Source organism: Schistocerca nitens, chromosome 4, assembly GCF_023898315.1.
Source record: "Schistocerca nitens isolate TAMUIC-IGC-003100 chromosome 4, iqSchNite1.1, whole genome shotgun sequence".
In the NCBI taxonomy this organism is placed as follows: Eukaryota; Metazoa; Arthropoda; class Insecta; order Orthoptera; family Acrididae; genus Schistocerca; species Schistocerca nitens.
In genome coordinates this window covers 699,723,503-699,745,276 of record NC_064617.1, presented here as the reverse complement: position 1 = coordinate 699,745,276, position 21,774 = coordinate 699,723,503, and the positions used below count along the sequence as shown (strand labels likewise).

Here is a 21,774-nt window from a genome sequence, read left to right as displayed (position 1 = left end):
AGTTGACAAAGTGACTGGCTCACAGAGTGTGTCTGCCACGGGTGTCAGCCACTGGATCTTAAAATTTTAGCGTAACATCGGACGTTGACATTGTGTTTGTGTGGCAATGACCGTCAGTTTTCAGGGTGACTCACATTATGCAGTGTATTATAATCTCTTGTAACTTAATGATATGGTGATAATAGGCTTTTTGTCGTCAGCGAGGCACAATAGTACTTATATTCAGTTTGTGTCCTGGTTGACGACTTGCAGGTATCGGGGTGACATGAGATGGAATCGATTAGGAGGTATGTTTGATAGAAATTGGTAAAGAATTAATTCACACTCAGGTAAAATAATTTTTTATGTATCCCTTTCACAGGCAATGAGGTCTTGTTAATCTACTCGCAGGAGAGGTTCGTGTCTTGTAATTCTACTGTTAGTGAACGTATCTTACAAAGAATGAGCTAACTTCTCCTTACCACCGTCACTGAACGCAGTCGCTGGATTGCAGAACCATGTTCACTATTTTTACATTTGCACCCAGATTTGAGAAGCATAGGGCCTTACATCCGGTGTACGTAAGTAAGAGACAGTAGCAGGAAGAAGCGTCATACATGAGTCATGAATCATATGACAGATATGTTCAGATGAAGTAGCAGGTAGTTTCGCCTGTGGTCGAAATGTCTTAGCATCTTACGGACTATGAAATTATCAAGCAGTTAAAACTGTGTATTTGGGAAGCAAAACTGTATTTCTTGCGATTATTGAGACTCTCATTAATTGTTTCTAATTTGTTTAATTATTAGTGTGAATGAGAAGTATTAAATGAGTATTATTATGTTAACTAACTTAGTAAATGTTAGCGTGAGAACTGTCTACTGAGAGAATGAATCATACCGAGGAGAAATTGGAAAATACAAGTAGCCAGTTTATGGGGACTGAGAACACAAGATGCATTTTATGATACATTTGTTGTTTAAAGATAGAGTTATTTTGATATTTGTGGATTCTATAAATTTGTCCTTTTCATAAATTGCTTATAATACACTCCTGGAAATGGAAAAAATAACACATTGACACCGGTGTGTCAGACCCACCATACTTGCTCCGGACACTGCGAGAGGGCTGTACAAGCAATTATCACACGCACGGCACAGCGGACACACCAGGAACCGCGGTGTTGGCCGTCGAATGGCGCTAGCTGCGCAGCATTTGTGCACCGCCGCCGTCAGTGTCAGCCAGTTTGCCGTGGCATACGGAGCTCCATCGCAGTCTTTAACACTGGTAGCATGCCGCGACAGCGTGGACGTGAACCGTATGTGCAGTTGACGGACTTTGAGCGAGGGCGTATAGTGGGCATGCGGGAGGCCGGGTGGACGTACCGCCGAATTACTCAACATGTGGGGCGTGAGGTCTCCACAGTCCATCGATGTTGTCGCCAGTGGTCGGCGGAAGGTGCACGTGCCCGTCGACCTGGGACCGGACCGCAGCGACGCACGGATGCACGCCAAGACCGTAGGATCCTACGCAGTGCCGTAGGGGACCGCACCGCCACTTCCCAGAAAATTAGGGACACTGTTGCTCCTGGGGTATCGGCGAGGACCATTCGCAACCGTCTCCATGAAGCAGGGCTACGGTCCCGCACACCGTTAGGCCGTCTTCCGCTCACGCCCCAACATCGTGCAGCCCGCCTCCAGTGGTGTCGCGACAGGCGTGAATGGAGGGACGAATGGAGACGTGTCGTCTTCAGCGATGAGAGTCGCTTCTGCCTTGGTGCCAATGATGGTCGTATGCGTGTTTGGCGCCGTGCAGGTGAGCGCCACAATCAGGACTGCATACGACCGAGGCACACAGGGCCAACACCCGGCATCATGGTGTGGGGAGCGATCTCCTACACTGGCCGTACACCACTGGTGATCGTCGAGGGGACACTGAATAGTGCACGGTACATCCAAACCGTCATCGAACCCATCGTTCTACCATTCCTAGACCGGCAAGGGAACTTGCTGTTCCAACAGGACAATGCACGTCCGCATGTATCCCGTGCCACCCAACGTGCTCTAGAAGGTGTAAGTCAACTACCCTGGCCAGCAAGATCTCCGGATCTGTCCCCCATTGAGCATGTTTGGGACTGGATGAAGCGTCGTCTCACGCGGTCTGCACGTCCAGCACGAACGCTGGTCCAACTGAGGCGCCAGGTGGAAATGGCATGGCAAGCCGTTCCACAGGACTACATCCAGCATCTCTAGGTTCGTCTCCATGGGAGAATAGCAGCCTGCATTGCTGCGAAAGCTGGATATACACTGTACTAGTGCCGCCATTGTGCATGCTCTGTTGCCTGTGTCTATGTGCCTGTGGTTCTGTCAGTGTGATCATGTGATGTATCTGACCCCAGGAATGTGTCAATAAAGTTTCCCCTTCCTGGGACAATGAATTCACGGTGTTCTTATTTCAATTTCCAGGAGTGTAGCTATTAAGTGGTGATTGGTCAAAAGTAAAAGACGTGATATTGCGCAGTTTAATACTAATATTGGATTGGTTACGATGAATATCAGCCTATCAGGGGACAATACGTCGACGCGTATTTTGTGAGGTTTGAGAATTGAGAATTGCTTTGTGAAGCCTAAGGGGATCGGATATCAGCCGTGATCTCAGCAGTGACCAAGTTCGGACATGTATAAAAGGAGCTCTGAGAAGATGTGAAAAGTTTACGGAATAATCGTTAAAATTTGAGCGTGAAGTGGTGCAAAGTGGACGCGAATGTGTGAAAAAGAAGAACCCGTCAAATTGTGATTTTAATACGTAGACTGTGACTTTTGACTAACCAAAAGCCGTGTGGCGTTCTATACAAAGCATGACCACAAAATGAACATTCGCAGTGGTCAAATTGTGTAATATCTGTGCGAGCATTCTGACACAGACAATTCGTTTGTTAGTCATTTTGGTGACGGGTTTGGTTAGTTACCATAACATGGCTGTTACGAGTGAGTGTGATTGCATGTGAATGACGAAACTGTAACTTAAGATTAGTACGGGCTTGACGATGTTTCGTATGACATAAGTTACAATAAGTTATTACTCGCCAACTACCTTTCAATTCATCGCTCAGCTAACCTGATACTGAAATTTGTTGCACCCGTTGATTCTACTACAGCTATTCCAGTAGAAGAACATCATTCGATTTTAACAGGGAGGGCTTGTGGAATGGACTGCAGAAGAAGAAATTCGCCACGAGCAGAGTGGACACTTGGCCTAGGACGAAACAAAAAAACTACCGCGCCGTTTCTGAATTTGAATAAGTCAGTACAATTTTCCGTTTAGCCAGGCCTTCTACGACCTGGCTCCACTATCAGCACAAACAGGGGCGACGTGAGAGAACCGCCACGACTCTTACAAGGTCTGAGCCATGGTCGAGGATCCCCTACAGTTGGGAAATAGTGGCCAAGCAGTGCCGAAGTCAGTGGAGGAGTATTATGTTCGGGATCAGCAGCTCATAACGAATGAAATTGGCGCTTTTTTTTATTACTGTTTACTCACTTTAAATGTGCTATCGATGTAGTCCTTCATGGGACGACAGTAGAACTGGGGAGAGTTTAGTAGCGTGGCTAGATGCTCTGACAGTTTTTGAAGTAACTTCTCTAATTGGCCGATTAATTTTGATATTTATGCATCAACTTCTAAAGAGAGGACGGCAGCTGCCCTTGCGCACAGTTTTAGAAACGACGTGCCACGTCTCAGCAGTGACTGGTCGTAGTGCCATACCGACCTTTCTGGACATGGAAACATGTTGGTCCCACGCAGTCTCATGTTCATATTGCCGGTAAACCACTCAAGAAATCGTAAGCGCTTCGATTCGTTCCGGAAATTCAATACCGACGCTGCAGTTTTCATAAAAATTGGTGTAAGAAGTACTAGCAGCAATGTAAAATGCACTGACCGATATGGAAAGCTTTACATCATACACATTATGACCGAAAAATGCTACAAAATCAATACTCCAGTGTATCCATTCTGTGCGATGTATTTATTAAAATTTTATCATTACGCTATCTTATGTTAAGTATTTTGAATACAGATAAAAGGTACGCCACAGATGTAGAATGGCATGAGTACATGATGCTTAATGAGCTTGTATAACGTTATTGAAACTCTCCAGGTGGAGATCGCAGTATAACACGACGAGATGGTCGACCTAAATTTAAATAGAGAAAATAACCTTGTAATCAAGTGGTGAAATAATCTCGTTATGTTACGCTGAATGAACTTAAGTACGGTAGTTAACACTGATTAATTCCACGTGTGGTACTGAGATGTAAAGAATCAAATTAAGTCAGCTGAAAAGCAATAAATTTGCAGTCATATGCTCGCCCTGTAGCTTTACTCAAACATAGAAAAACCAGGATCAAGAAAATTAAATAAGTTCCACTCTCTGGCGTCTAATGTACACAATCTGATCAAAAGAGTTCGGACGACTATAGCAAGAAATTTCTCAAACGAATTCTAAGGCTAATGATGGATATCAGTTCCGAAAGGAAAGCAAGTTTAATATTTTAATACTCTTTATGTGAGTAATATCTCTATAAAGATAAATACGTGTCGGACTGGTGCTTCAGGTGTTCCAAATTCCATTTACGAAAGTGTAAATAAGACGACAAGTGAATCAATAGTTAAGCCAGTTAAAATGACTTCGGTTTCTTTTTCAAGAAATGAAACTGACTCAGAGTCGGAAGATATCCGCTAGTAGTGCAATAGAGAAAGTAATTAGTAAACGGAAAATGACAGTATATAAAACTCTGACGTTGTTGTAGCAGCAGAACTATTCTTTACTCGTAAATGTCACAGAGGAAGAAATGCTTAGTCTCACAATACTTACTCCAATAGTTTCTTTATTTGTGGGAACTCGAAATTGAGTTTACACAAAGTCTCAGTGAGAGGCAGAAGTACTTCCATCCCTCCCACAGGTCCTGCTTGTCCAATTTCCATTACAAGTTTCGGTATATCTGTGGTCGTCTTTGTGAAAGACAAATCAATCTGCGTAAAATTTTTCGGGGGATCCTGAAAATGAAGGTACTGGTTATTGATTTCTAAGGTACAGGGAATTATGAACTGCTGATACAGCCTGCATGTTTTATTTCAGAATATTTATCCACACACGTGATTGCTCCAAACTGTAAACTAAAAGTTTTTTACCTCTATTAGAAAATATTCTCACATCAGATCTTCTACGCCCCTACCATAAAACGCTTATATCCAAGTGTTAAGAAATCTTCGAGATCCACAGATGGACAATGCACTGGTGACATATAGTAGACTAAACATAAGGAGTCAACATTGAAACATGAAACGTGTGGCATGCTAGTAATACAACGCGAGGAAGCGTGCTGGCACAGTAAATACACTTTGATGACATTAAGTGATTCTCCCTTTATCTTCCCTTCTCCTGTTCCCTTCTCCTCATATTTACCCCTTCCCGTACCTCGTCATATTCTTGCCGCAACTCTTCCCTCCCGATATTCCATCCTCTCCATTCTCCCTAAACCGACCCCTCACCCTCCACCTCTCCCCTCCCCTTCCCTGTTACCCTCCTCTTCCTCTTCACTCACCTTCTTCACTACCTCTCTCACACTCTCTCTCCCTTCATACTCTTAGCACTTCTTTCTCTAAAACGGAAAAATTTTGATCGATGAAAAATGTTATCGTGCAAAGCAAATTTGCCACAAGAAATACAGCACCTCCTAACGTATCATCAGCGACCTCTTCTAACTCATCTGTACAAGTACATTCTAAACATTCACCGTTACTTAGCACTTGAGCCCTCGTCTGTTGCTTCCCTTAAGCTGTTGATACTGATGAAGTTACTACAATGTATTCCCCTTGCATTACAATTTTCTCCATGAATATTAACCATTGGGTGCACATGTCCATTGCAGTGGATAGCTATTAAGTCGCTTCTTTGCCATTTTCAGTCAGTGCTAAGGTTGCACATGCAAACAGGGCACAGCACCAGTTCGAAGCTTCCACTGGAGTGAACTGCGTACATTTGAAGTCTCAGGACTGACTGAAAATGGTAAAGTGACATTAACAGCTGTTCACTGCAGTGGACATACGTACCGTATGGTTAAGTTTATAATTTTAAGTGAGGCAGAAAAATTGGAATTTGTGGTAAGGACTGTGGGACCAAACTGCTGAGGTCATCGGTCCCTAGGTTTACACACTACTTAATCTAACTTAAACTAACTGACGCTAAGGACAACACATACACCCATGCCCGAGGGAGGATTGGAACCTCCGAGGGGGCAGCCGCGCGTACCGTGACAAGTCGTCATGACCGCACGGCTACCCCGTGTGTAAGTGAGGCAGTTATCCAAGAGCTTTTATTTTTAAAGTACGGGTGATCAGTTGTGAAAAGAACAGATTTGTGGCACGACTTACCTTCAGTGGATCTGTGGTGATGACAGTGACCTGGTGACCTCTCTCTGCAAGAGCTCTCATAATGGCGAGGAATGGAATCTGATGGCTGTGTGCTGGCGTCGGTACTACGCCCAGAATCCTTGCACAAAATGATCTCCCGCCGATCATTAAAAACAGACATAACGCCAACTCCTTTTTCATCTGAAAATGTAGTCACGATGAATTAAACACTCATCGAGAAGTGATACCCAGAATTTGAATACAATATGGACAGACGGACAGTGGAATTGGAACTAATGTAACCTGATTTGTTAGCGACCCTTTAAATTTTACATCGAATTTTAGGGATGTCCTGCCCAAAGGAAGGGAATGACCCTAATCAGATAAAGTATAGATGAAATAATAAACAACAGCAAACAGGAACTGTGACACAAAGACAGACCATATGGAAGGCACGTGGACGCAACAGGAAGATTTTGAAAACACCTGGCCGTTGCAGCCAAAGTTGGACTGCAGCGACGGCAAACTTCGATGTAGGTACAGATGAATATCGCAGCACATTGGATCAGCGCCCAAGAACGATTCTGCTCAGTCTGCTAACCTGCAGCTGTATAGGGACTCGCAAAACAGGCCCCACTCTCATTCCGGCTGCTGCTTATTCTTTTGCACATTTTCCTCGAGTCCTTGATTGGGTAAAACATCGTTCCTCTGACGCATAGAGATGAACACGACATTGGTGTTTTGTATGCCACGTACCTGCACAATGTTGTGATTACGACCCGCCTTACTGCATGCAGTGTGATTAGATATTAGCATTGTCCACAACAGTATTACTGGACTGGGCAAGATTCGAGCAATGCACTCAATTAAAAGAAAAAAAAGCGACGCACGGCGAAGAGATTATCCGAAATGAACGGAAATCGGTACTTGTACAGACAAAGAAATGATAACAATTTTAGAATAATTGCGTGATTTTTCAAGAGAAAAAGCTTCACAAATTGAGCAAGTCGACAACGCTTTGGTCCAAGTCTGGTCCTTATGCACTAGGCACTGATTGGCAGAGTTCTCGGATGTTCTCCTGGGAGATATTGTGCCAGATTCTGTCCAAATGACGCGTTAGATCAACAAAATCACGAGCTGATCGGAGCGCCTGCCCGTAATACTCCAAACGTTCTGGATCGGGGTGATCTAATGACCACGAAATTTGCGGGCGGGCATTTCCTTGCTGGTATGTGAACCCAGAATGGCTTGCCACGAAAGGCAACAAAACGGGGCATAGAATATCGTGGACGTACGGCTGTATTGTATGGGTGCCACGGATGGGACAAAAGGACTGCTGTTATGAAAGGAAGTAGCACCCCAGACTAATACTTCTGGTTGTCAGGTCGTATGGCGGTCGATAATCAGGTTGGTATGCTGTCACTGTTTGGGGCGCTTCGATGGTCATTGGGGCTCATTTCGAAGCGAGACTCGTCGATGAAGACAATGCGACTCCAGTAAATGTTATCTGTACGTGTATGACACATCTACCGATTTCCGTCACATTCGGACAATTCCTCGTGGTGCGTCGTTTTTCATTTTCTTTTCCTTTTTTGTATTAGAGTATATTTGAAGATCATTAAATATTACTGAATCTTTATGTGGAATGATTAACAAACATCATCACGGTGCTGTTACGAGTACCTTCGATAGAACTGTCGATGTATAAGCTGGAAGGAATAAACCACTCCAGGAGACAACATTCAAAAATCTGTGGTTCAGCTGTACACAACGAGCTCTAGAAAAACTAAGCGGCAGGGAGTGCTTACTCAGTCTGGAGCATTAACAACGACCCTGCTACTTTTCTGCTAAGAGTGACTTCCAAAGACACACACCGCGGAACACAACTGAGTTAGAACTTAAAGAAACGAGTGGTACTGAAGAACTGGACGCCAGTGATGTATCGTGTACCACGTGCTGCTTCGATGTAGGTAGCAGTTTCTAAGTACTTATTTTGATGAATTCGGTAAACACACAGCGGTTTCGTAGTGGCTGCCTCTCCTAATATCAAATGGCTACCCAGTCTAATATGGTACAACCTTATACGCATATAGATGCTATCATTATTATTATTTCTTTACTTTCTCAGACGTTAAGTCTGGTTAAGAATGAAAAGTGACGCGGACCTTGATCAAGCGTCACTTCCTATTAACTGTACGGTATGTGTTATATTGCATTTAGGAACTTTCGGGTAATTGAACATGTATCAATAATTACGGATTTCTGTAGTTGTATATATAAGTTTGGATGTAGCTGTATTGCATTGATGTACTGGTGGATATTGTGTGGTATGACTCCTGTAGTTGATAGTATAATTGGTATGATGTCAACATTATCCTGATGCCACATGTCTTTGACTTCCTCAGCCAGTTGGATGTGTTTTTCAATTTTTTCTCCTGTTTTCTTTTGTATATTTGTTGTATTGGGTATGGATATTTCGATTAGTTGTTCTTTTTATTGGTGAGTATGATGTCAGGTTTGTTATGTGGCGTTGTTTTATCTGTTATAATGGTTCTGTTCCAGTATAATTTGTATTCATCATTCTACAGTACATTTTGTGGTGCATACTTGTATGTAGGAACTTGTTGTTTTAAAAGTTTATGTTGTAAGGCAAGCTGTTGATGTATTATTTTTGCGACATTGTCATGTCTTCTGGGGTATTCTGTATTTGCTAGTATTGTACATCCGCTTGTGATGTGATATACTGTTTCTATTTGTTGTTTACAAAGTCTGCATTTATCTGTTGTGGTATTGGGATCTTTAATAATATGCTTGCTGTAATACCTGGTGTTTATTGTTTGATCCTGTATTGCAATCATGAATCCTTCTGTCTCACTGTATATATTGCCTTTTCTTAGCCATGTGTTGGATGCGTCTTGATCGATGTGTGGCTGTGTTAGATGATATGGGTGCTTGCCATGAAGTGTTTTCTTTTTCCAATTTACTTTCTTCGTATCTGTTGATGTTATGTGATCTAAAGGGTTGTAGAAGTGGTTATGAAATTGCAGTGGTGTAGCCGATGTATTTATATGAGTGATTGCCTTGTGTATTTTGCTAGTTTCTGCTCGTTCTAGAAAGAATTTTCTTAAATTGTCTACCTGTCCATAATGTAGGTTTTTTATGTCGATAAATCCCCTTCCTCCTTCCTTTCTGCTTAATGTGAATCTTTCAGTTGCTGAATGTATGTGATGTATTCTATATTTGTGGCATTGTGATCGTGTAAGTGTATTGAGTGCTTCTAGGTCTGTGTTACTCCATTTCACTACTCCAAATGAGTAGGTCAATATTGGTATGGCATAAGTATTTATAGCTGTGGTCTTGTTTCTTGCTGTCAATTCTGTTTTCAGTATTTTTGTTAGTCTTTGTCTATATTTTTCTTTTAGTTCTTCTTTAATATTTGTATTATCTATTCCTATTTTTTGTCTGTATCCTAGATATTTATAGGCATCCGTTTTTTCCATCGCTTCTATGCAGTCGCTGTGGTTATCTTATATGTAATCTTCTTGTTTAGTGTGTTTTCCCTTGACTATGCTATTTTTCTTACATTTGTCTGTTCCAAAAGCCATATTTATATCATTGCTGAATACTTCTGTTATCTTTAGTAATTGGTTGAGTTGTTGATTTGTTGCTGCCAGTAGTTTTAGATCATCCATGTATAGCAAATGTGTGATTTTGTGTGGGTTTGTTCCAGTAATATTGTATCCATAATTTGTATTATTTAGCATGTTGGATAGTGGGTTCAGAGCAAGGCAGAACCAGAAAGGACTTAATGAGTCTCCTTGGTATATTCCACTCTTAATCTGTATTGGCTGTGATGTGATATTATTTGAATTTGTTTGGATATTAAGTGTGGTTTTCCAATTTTTCATTACTATGTTTAGGAACTGTATCAATTTAGGATATACTTTGTATATTTCCAATATTTGTAGTAACCATGAGTGGGGTACACTATCAAAAGCTTTTTGGTAATCAATGTATGCGTAGTGTAGCGACCTTTGTTTAGTTTTAGCTCGATATGTCACCTCTGCATCTATTATCAGTTGCTCTTTACATCCTCGTGCTCCTTTGCAACAGCCTTTTTGTTCTTCATTTATAATTTTGTTCTGTGTTGTATGTGTCATTAATTTCTGTTTAATGATTGAAGTTAATATTTTGTATATTGTTGGTAGGCATGTTATGGGGCGATATTTAACTGGGTTCGCTGTGTCTGCTTGATCTTTAGGTTTCAGATAAGTTATTCCATGTGTAAGTGTATCAGGGGATGTGTATGGGTCTGCAATGTAACTGTTAAATAATTTAGTTAGATGTGAATGTGTTGACGTGAACTTCTTTAATCAGAAATTTGCTATTTTATCATTTCCAGGGGCTTTCCAATTGTGAGTAGAATTAATTGCTTGGGTGACTTCATGTTGCAAAATTATCACTTCAGGCATTTGTGGTATCATCTTGTATGTGTCTGTTTCTGCTTGTATCCACCGTGCATGCCTGTTATGTTGTACCGGGTTTGACCATATGTTGCTCCAGAAGTGTTCCATGTCTGTTATGTTTGGTGGATTGTTTATTTTAATGTGTGTGTTATCTATTGTCTGGTAAAATTTCTTTTGGTTTGTGTTGAATGTTTGGTTTTGTTTCCTTCTATTTTCACTTTTTTTGTATCTTTTGAGTCGTTTGGCTAATGCTTGTAATTTCTGCTTCTTTTCGTCTAATTGCTCTGTCGCTTCTAGTTGTGAGATTTTACCTAACCTTTTTCGTTTTTTTCCGAGATTTCATTTCTTATAAATTGTGTTAGCTGTCCGATGTCTTTTCTCAGTTTTTCTATTTTTATCTGTAGCCTGTGTTGCCATGCTGGTTTTGTGGGTTTCTTCTGTGTGTTGGTTGGTTCTGATCTCTGCCTAGTGTGTATATTTAGTGTAGTGAGTGCTCCTATATAAACCAGTAGTAACTCTTCCATAGTTGTGTTTTCATTTATTTTGTTGTGTATGATTGTGTTGATAGTTTTTATTGTTGTTTCGACTTGTGGGTTATTTGGTGGTCTATGCAAGAATGGTCTAATGTCTGTATTTGTGTCTTTGTATTCTATATATGTTAGCTGAAATTTTTCTTCTATATCTAACATCTGTGTCACTTCGTGTTCTATTTGTGCTTGTTCTGGTGGCTGTCTTACGATTTCGTTTTCCTCTGATTGTTTAATTGGTGCGTGTTGTTCTTTGTTTGTTTGCTCTTGGATGTTTGAGTCCATTACTGTATTTTCTTCTTCTTCTGATTGCACATTATTTTGTTCCAGTATTTGTTGTACTTGTTGTTTGATGTTTTCTAATTCTGACTGGGGTATCCTGTTATTTTTGATTATTACATGGATCTGATCAGCTAGTCGTTGTTCTGTTAAAAATTTTAATTCTGGGTATCTGGTAATAAATGTTGTGTATACTTGTGATCTGTATCCAGTTGTGTTGGTTCCTAGGTTTGTTGCTTGGTAATTATTATTATTATTATTATTAATATATCAATTTTCTTGTAGATTGTGAGGATACAGCCCTATACAAGAAAGTGTTGGCAGCTCTGTCTCACTGATTGGTAGACACTAAGGCTGTGAGACATACTACGTTTGCAGGAAGGAAGGAGGTGAACAGGTGATTTTGCATGATGGCTGGGAAATTCCGGCAGCGTGGTAACCGTTGGCACGAGGCATGGAAGGCGTGCCCGTCACGGCTGAACTGAGTGAAAAGTATAGGCGCTAAGTAAACCTAAACTCTGACTGAGCCTCGTTACAGAAAGCCCAGTACCATCGTTACAAAGAAAAAAATAAGACGAGTGCGTGAGTGAAAAAAACGCGCCCTCGAGCAAGCAAGCAGCTTTCAAGTTTTTCGATGTCAAAGGTTTTATCATCAAAATGAAATTTGAAATTAATATCGCCACAACACCTTGTTCGATTTTCATAGACTAAGTGTCCATGGGTAGGACTCAAGGAGTTCTATCAAAATGAAATAACGGATTTTTTGTAAACATAATGTATTTTACATTACAAGTCAGAACAGGCAGTTCGTGCATAAAAACGTGAATTTTCATCATAACAATGAATAAAATAATGAAAGTAACGGCAGCATACCAAAATTAGCTTACATACTATGTATGTGTATATGTATTTGGTTGTATTTGTTTTCATTTGTTAACATCAAAATAGCTTCAAGTAGGACTTCACTAGCAAAATACCACATACTAGACAAACTAATTAACATAGCAGGAAGACAAGGACAGCAGTGAAAGTTCGAGAAAATTTGCGCCGTAATTGATGTATCATACGTACGTATAGTGGAAAATTGGTAGTTTATAATTATGTACCGGAAGACGAAACAATATTGATTTGACTGACGAGAGTGCGAAAGCTTAAATAACCGGCTACCATTTTGAAATGAGTTATTCGTTATTTCGATAGTCATACGAGTCAGATGGTTGTCATAGCAGTAACGTGAACACATATGAATGAGCGGCTAATGGTTCGCGTGTCGGTAGCGTTCGCAAAACAATGTGGACGGTACAGAAATCTGAAACTTTTAAGCATTTGTTAGCGAGCGATTTGAATTTACGGTTTTAATTAGTTCACCAATTATACCATTTTAATTTAAAACATACGCTGAATGAACTTTGAACAACTTCGCAGCGCTTACTGGAATTTACACGTTAATTCATGTAAGATCCTGCTCTGGTTCTCTTTAAGGTAGTTAGTGGAAGTGAGCCTGAGAGGCCACAGACGGATGACGAGTGGTGTACTAAAAATGATGAGACAAATGAATGATAATATTAAAGGTTTTCTTAAAAAATTAGATTAAAAATTTGAACGATGATAAAATGATTTGGGTAGGAAATTGGATAGTATCATCATTAAACTGGGCACTTTTAGAGAAAAACTGAAAATTGGCTTTAGAGATAAATCTGGGGGTATATATTTTATATTGGGTAACTTGACTTTCAATCTAGACAAAGTAGAAGAGAAACTGTCATCAGAATAGATGGAGTTGGGACTGAATGAAAGGGGAGATAGACTCGAGTGTGATACTTGTAATGTTGAGATGGGGAGAGGCTATGGTTAAAGTGAATGAAGAGATTATGGCTGGCAATGAGAATTAAAATCTTTAGTAATGGATTAAGTGGTAAACTCAGCTGGCAATTTAAAGGAGTAGAAAAAAAAGATGTGGTTGTTACAAATAATATTGAAGTTAGCCAAACAGACAGCAGTATAAGTAAATTAGAACTAATAAATACGTGTAGAAGTGAGGGGTATCGTGTTATAAAAGTATCCAATGGTAAAACTTTCTTAAGTGAAAGCAAATACCATGCTGTTTGTGAAAGGGATGGATGATGTAGGTAAAAGCAATGTTTTTGGAAATGTAAGTTGAGCTGTAATGCAGGCACATAATGGATAAACTTCTACAGCTGTAACTAAATGCCATGCAATAAAGTTTCATGGTGCATGCAAGAATTATATTGTGGAAAGTGTGAATGATGCGTCTAAAATTATGTTTGTGGGTGGGTCCTGATCAGACCTGTGAAAGTCAAAGCTCAGATGAAATTGTTTATTACGCAGTGTTTGGGAAAATGTAAACAGCTAATGAGAGTAGCTTAAACTAATCCAGTTCCATGATAAAGTACTGAATGTACTAGAACATAGGGGGCATCTAAAAAGGCAATGGAATTTTGAAATGTATAAAGGGGAACAACTGGGACGGAATTTACAAAAGTGAAATTTTCCCTACTGGGATGTAATTTAGGGATGGACTCAAGAAACAAATAGAATCAAGAGACGAAATAATTGTGGGTAGGATGATGCTAGTGGATATTTAATTAGGAGGATATTAAGCAATAAATCAAGGACTCGCAGGGAAGGAATTAATATATTTTCAGTTAGTTGATAAGGATAATAAGATCGAAATAAAACTTGTAGCGACAGTGTATTTGGCATCATTAATATACAATAGTAGGTCAGGATCAGAATTCAGCTGTGGTGCTTGAGAGAATAAATGTATTAAATTTAATTTTAATAATCAACAGCCTCAGTTGCACCGTTTACCTAGAATTTACCTAGGTTTCAGTCGGGATAACCCAACCTTCTTCAGAATAACAGTAACTACCTTTTGTCCATAGTGGACATCGTCAAGCTAAAACTACAAATCCATAAATTATGGTCAGGCTATAAAACTTACGTGGAACTGCCACGGCCCCACTTCGCGACCGCAATGCGGCAGCCACGAGTGCTGTACTGGAACTGACCGTAGCGTCATGAGGCCCACCTAGGCGGACACAATACCTTGCGCCTGCGCGTATACTGTGTGATAGCTACTTGTTAGGACAAGACGTGAACTTAGCTCCTGACCTTGAATTACTAGTAAAGTGAAATAGAAGGTATAGCTGAGGAAAAGGGCGTATATGTTAACCTGTGCAGAACGCACTTAGATTTAATGTCTTAACATTTATGAAGTATTCATTGGTCATGATATGAGGAAGACGAGAGAGTAACGTCATCTTGTCACAATCTACTGGATACGAAGTTTTGGTTCGGACTAGCCGGATTAGTTTGAAGTGATCTTACTCAATGACGTTTAAAGGTGTCTTTGGAGCGTTGCTCGCCAAATCGCACCATAATTTAACCATATCCCGTCATCCTCCCATAATTTAGACTAGTTCTTTAAGTACATATTGACCTATGTCGGTCAATTATTTTAAGTGTGTTGACCGGAGCGATGTTCGCTAAGTTTCACTTTAGCTTTGAGCATAATTGACCTATGTCGGTCAATAGCTTTTTAGTGTGTTGACTGGAGCGATGTTCGCCAAGTCACACTTTACTTTTGAGCATAATTGACCTATGTCGGTCAATAGTTTTTAAATGTGTTGACTGGAGCAATGTTCGCCAAGTCACACTTTAGATTTGAGCATATTTCCGCTGTCATTCCCTAAGTTTAATGGCAGTGGTCACCAGGCCAGAATTATGATGGCAGTGGTCCACACACAGTTTTTACAGTATGTGTGTGGATCACCTCCATGAAGTCAAATTGAGTACCCCATTGCCGCCACATTATCCCCTACTATAGTGTTTTCTGTAACTCATAACCATAGATTCGCCAAGAAGCTCAATCAGGCACGTGCATTAGTTTTTAACTTGATTCTAGACCATTTCAGGTCAAATATACTAATCTTGAATAATGAACATCTATTTAATATGGCCTGGATGTTACAGATTAGATCTAAACTTGTTCATAAGTTCAATCATGACCATTTGTGTGCTAAGTCAATAGGATGTTCATGCATTGTAACTATAGCTAAGTGAGTGCTTAACAATTACGTCTTAAAAATTCCTAGTCCTAGTCGTAATAATGACGATGTTGGCTTTATAATATCCTTTCCACCCCTAACTTCTTTTTAGGTGATTAAAATTCGCGCTTAAGCACAAAATTTTCCTAGATAGGCCATACCTTGTAAGCACATGATGTCTTCCTCATATCATGACCAATAAATACTTCATAAATGTTAAGACAGTCGAACTAAGTACGTTCTGCACAGGTTAACATAAGCCCCTTTCCTCAGCTATACCTTCTATTTCACTTTACTAGTAATTCAAGGTCAGAAGATAAGTTCACGTCTTATCCCAACAAGTAACTATCATACAGTTTATGTGCAGGCGCAAGTTATTGTGTCTTCCTAGGCGGGCCTCATTACGCTACGGTCAGTTGCAGTACAGCACTCGTGGCTGCCGCATCGTGGTCACGAAGTGGGGCCGAGGCAATTCTAGATAAGTTTTATAGCCTGACGATAATTTACGGATTTGTAGTTTTAGCTTGACGATGTCCACTATGGACAGACGGTAGTTACTGTTATTCTGAAGAAGGTTGGGTTATCCCGACTGAAACCTAGGTAAATTCTAGGTAAACGGTGCAACCGAGGCTGTTGATTATTAAAATTATAATTAATATTTATACAGTTGCTGACAGGGCCGCGAAATGTTGAAGATATTTAAGAATAAATGTATGTTGTGATGAGATGAATATTCGTGTGATAGCAACATTAAAAATCTGAATTAAGTGAAGTGGGTTCTAGACTAGTGAAGGTTAATGTTGTATGCATGCAGGTACAAACATGGTTGAATTGATTTTGTGGATAGAGGTGTACATAGAGGTATACACTCTAGATATGGGGTTGATGTTATTTGGATGCAACTAGCAAGGACTGTGGACAATTCGTTTGTGGATGGAAATATACAGGGACGTATATGTTCCAGTTATTGAGGTTACTTGTAGGGCTGTAGTTCATGTGATTGAAAGTAATTAAGAAGAGGTAATAGTTTATATATCAGTTGTTTTAAGTGATGGTGTTTCTGTTGTGTATATCATGTTTTAATGGTGGATGCAGTTGAAAGTACATTGAATGGTAATGATGTAAAACTGTATTGCTAACTATATGAATGAAAAGGCTGTGCAGGCACATTCATTTATTGATGATTATCAGTAGCTGACTTATGATAATGAAATAGTTGCTGGGAATAATGATTTTAAATTGTTGTGGATAAAAACAGTTGTGTATTATCATGAAACTTTTACAAGGGTAGTAAAGCAGATAATGCAAGTGAGATTGATGCTGTTGATAACAGTGGTTGGTAATGATGAAAGTAATGTAAAAAATTTTCTAGTTAATTAATTATCGGTGAAAGAAAGTTGTAGACAGCAGTGACTTAAGCTATGATTGAATAAAAGTGATGAGTGGAGAGGTGCTAGAGAAGGAAGGTATAGGGTAAACTGATCAGAAACGTGTACCAATGTATATAGTAGATTAAGGGTGAATTTATACTTTACTTTTATTTTTTGGGACATTCTGTTGCAGATACAAGAGTATTTAGAGGCAAGGTTTTGATGTAGCAGCTACAATGTGGGGCCATGCAAGCAGCAGCTGTTTACATTCAGTGTGGTGGTGATTTAAGTTTCTGTATATTAAGTGAAAAATGCTCTTCTGTTTAGTTTAACATATTGGAGGGTCAGTTTTGCTGTGAGCATCTGTTGTGTATAGTCTGGCGCGGGGGGGGGGGGGGGGGCTACGAATGTTACTGAATATTATTATTGTCAGTTAAGAATTTTAGATGGGTAAAGTGTATTTATGTTTATTTTGGGGATGGTAAATTATGAACTACAGTGGGCTAAGAGTGGCTAGCAGGGTATCACATCTGCAATAACCATTAATGAAATCTTCACAGGCACCCTGTCGCAAGAGGCAGTGAAAGTCCCATGAGCTAAAGACTGAGCTCTCCTCTGCCATTGTCAAGTGGTAAATGACTGCCCTGACGCCACAGCTTGGCTGTTATATTGCCTCACTGCTGGCTATGACATCGCTGACACTAACTTCCTCGCCAGATATGTTAATGTTTTCGACCTGTGTCTATGGTGCCTACTTCAAGCTCATGATGGCCGGATTCCTGGCTGTCCTGAACTGCAAACTGCCATCCCTATTGACGGCGGTTTCAGAAACATTCATTTCTATTGCTTCTTTTGTAATAACGCAATAGTTCTTTATAGCATTTACTGGATGATTGGTTCAAGTACGCAAAGGGAAGTGGAAGTATGTGAGATGTAATTTTGTCCACCTATGGCTCCAAGAATTGCTGAATGTATTTGTATTGTGATTTTGATTTGGTGACACAACAACCGTTTCTGGGTGGCAGGGGGTAAGACTGTTAACTGGTAACTTATCAGCTGATTGAGAAAACGTGGAATCAAATGACATAAAATTAAAATATAAAATGTTATCATAGATTTATTTATGTACAAGTTATTTTGTTTTGTGGGGTTTTTATTCATTGAGGGTTAAATTAGTCTGTGTTGTTTTGTATTCAGTTCGTGGTAGTAAGGGTATGATAAATAAATAGGGAACTGAAGTCAACTTTTGGTTTTGTTTAACGATGGAAGAATTAGTTTGTTTTGCTAACCCATGTATTTGAAATTCTGGTTTCGTGTCGGAGGGAGAAACTTTGTACCAGTTCAGTATAGTTGTATGGCTTGAGCTATTTGTACAGAACAGGTTGTTGCTACCAGAATAAAAAGTATATACATAGCATACACTCCTTGCAAACACTATTGTCTGTTTGTTTTGTCAAGTTACGCTCTTAGATTTAGTCTTTGATCGTCTGATGTCTGGTGACAAAGTGGGTGGGTTTCATTTGACCAGTCATTGGTTTTCAGATGAATGTAAATGATAAATGACTCATTGGGTGATTTCTATTTCTTACTACCATCATGTAAACTGTCTAATGGAGAGACTGAGACAGCACCAGCGATCTGAGCTACATCTTTGTAAGAAGCCTGTGAAATACATTGGAAGACTAAACAGTGGTTTTGGTGCGCTACGAAAAATGTATAGAAAGTGTAAGAATACTAATGATGACCTGATAACTCATTATAAAAAGACAGTGAATAGGAAACCACAGAAGTTTGATTTTAATTTGTATTTGGCAGACAATTTTTACACGTGCATACATGTACAAATACTGAAGGTTAGAAGCATTAATTTATTAGGATCGAATTTATTGTTTATGTTTTTATGTGCAGATGTGTGCTTACTTTTTGATATACACAGGGACACAGATGTTTGTATATGTTTACTATAATAATGAGGGTAAGAAATGCTGTCACATAATGTAACTGACAAGCCTCTAGAACTTTTGTGAATGAATGTAGTGGGGGTATCACACCAGTGCTACTTGCGGCACCTTTCACTATGTATGTGGAGTTGGAGGTGGGGGTATTATGAGGTGTAGCGCTATACAAGTGAACACAAACTTCAAAAAGCAAACACAGCTGCACATGGACATTCTGTTGTGAAGGTAGGAACAAACACAGTTGTACGAACATGTGTGTTTTCACAGGTAACGAAGCATTCCAGCTAAGGTAAGCTGTGGCCTGAGGCGGTTGTACACCTGTCATAGTGTTGCCAATAGATAAAGACACCCTCGAGTTACAGTGACAGGCGGACACTGTGGCTATGAGGAATATCGTATGTGCAGGAACAGAGGAGGTAAGCTGGTGATCTGGCATGGCGGCTGGGAAAAGCCAATGCATGGCAGCCAGTGACGTTGTGTGGAAGATGTACCCACAATAACTGAACATAATGATCAGTATAGGCGCTAAATAGACCTTAATTCAGTTAAAATTGACCCAGAATTGTAACATCGATACAAGGAGAAAAATGAGACAAGTGCATCGGTGAAAACGCGCCATCGATCAATTACCCAGTGTCAGAGGTTTTATAATTAAAATGAAATTTCAAAATTAGTATCTCCACAAAGTCTTGTGTGATTCTCATAATCTAAGTGCCCATTGACAGGGCTTATGAAGGTTTATGATAACACAATAGCAGATTCTTTGTAATCATTATGTATTTTAAATTACAGGCCAGAATACGCACCTGTGCATAAAAACGTGAATTTTCACCAAAGTATTTAATAAAACGATGAAAGTAGTGGAAGCATACTTAGATATGTATGTGTAAATTATTTTATTTTGTTTATAAACAACAAAGCAGCTTAAAGTAGCATCTCGCTAAATAAATACCTTGTACTGGACAAACTAATTTTTTCTTTTCCAAAGCCATGTTAAATTTTGGAAAAAATGTTTCCGATATTTGAGTGTTCCTTTCGCTATGCAGATTTCAGCATTAGGCCATTTTCAAGCGTTACAACGTCAAAAATCGTCCGACTTTCGTGAAACACATTTCATCGTCGAAACATATGTGTAACTACTAAATCAGGCACTTGTGTTTTTTTCTTAGTCGGCAGCGAATACTGGGAAACATTTCAATGAGCTTATGATCACAAAATAATTGGCGTTAGGTGAACAGCACAGCACTTTGAAACTTTTACGCGTTTATTTGCGAGGGATATGAACTTATGATTGTAACTGGTTCACCATTACTGGGTTTGTATTCAAAACATACGCTGAATGAGCTCTGAATTGTTTCCGAGATCTTACCGGAACTAAAGACGTGCTGTGTCTTTCCACTTTACTTCCTTAGGCGGACACTAATGTGACGCTGTAACGTAAAAAGATCATGGTGGATCATTGCCTAAAATCATCATTAAAATTTACTTTTAGAAACGGCTCTGCTAGACCAAAAGCACTCGCTGTCGAGCGCTCTTTAGAGAAAGAGGCCAAGATCTCAGCTGCTGTCATTATCGGCAACCACTTTTCGATCGTAAGTAACACGGTCTGTGTGAACCTTATTGACGACACTAGATGTGGCAGGGTTTTTTGGGACGTGATAGAAGGATTCTGCTTCTGCAAGCAGGCGAAAACGCTGCAAATGTCGAGGTTGAACATCCCAGACTGGGTCTATGGACTAGCTACCACATATTCAAACCACCCTTCGAACTGCCGGCGGCAGACGTCGTGGCGGCGCTCAACCCCTATGGTACAGTACAAGAACAAGTGCCAGAAAAGTGGACCCAATTCAAGAGGTATCCAATCCTCATTCGAGTACACCAGGTATGTATTGAACACTGACGACATGTACCATCATACCTCCAAATAAGAGGCTGCTGGGACATAGTTTTTTATGATGGCCAGCTTGAAAAATGTTCCAGATGCAACAAGGAAGATCACCGACATTCTGCGTGCCTCCAACACTGGGTCACGCAACTTCTGCGGCAGGATGTGGCACCTCCATCGACGCTGACAATCCTTCCAGTAGCTCACGCAGTGTCACTCACGACTTCTCCGCCTGTCTATACACAATAGGCCGATGTTGCAGTACTGGAACCACCTTCCAGAGACTGACGCCTGGTCAATCAGTCAATCTGGCCAGTGGCAGAACTCTGGACAACGTCACTGATACCACCGAACTCTGCAGACAGTGCCAACATCAGGACGGCAGTCGATACACTTATCGCAGCAACAAAAGCCTTAGTGCTGGTGAGGTATGAGTCAACGCCATCGTCTGGCACAGAAGGCTACACACGAAAACAGCGTTCACCTAAACACTGAAAGTGATGCTGCAGGAACATGACTGATCACGGCAGCTCCCACTTGCTGCAGGAAGAAGAACTGATCCTGTAGGACGCCGTTCACGAGGCTGACACCGTTGCCATTGACTCCATCTCTCCAGAATGAATAAACGGTGATGAACGGTGGTCAGCAGGAAGGTTTCAGTGTGCAGGCTGAAAAGCCACTCGGTGTTCCAAGAACTCATGTCCCCAGACTGCACAGTGCCGCCTACCTTAGTCAAAGGACTTCTCATACTGGTACAAAACCAAGTGGGTGGGCAATTGGTCAACGGATATTGGCCACTTGCAATATTGAATGCCAATTAAAAGAA

General features: G+C 40.3%; 1 protein-coding gene across 1 annotated transcript in view; it reads right to left on the bottom strand.

Annotated features, from left to right (window-relative positions):
• Window positions 1-21,774, bottom strand: part of LOC126251871 (UDP-glucosyltransferase 2-like) — a 71,864-nt gene that overhangs the window by 41,818 nt on the left and 8,272 nt on the right. Inside the window, exons 2-3 of the mRNA XM_049952559.1 lie at window positions 6,415-6,594; window positions 4,856-5,037 (exon numbers count right to left, since the gene is read on the bottom strand). Of these exons, the coding sequence (XP_049808516.1) occupies window positions 4,856-5,037; window positions 6,415-6,594 (362 nt within the window). The remainder of the gene's footprint in view (window positions 1-4,855; window positions 5,038-6,414; window positions 6,595-21,774) is intronic.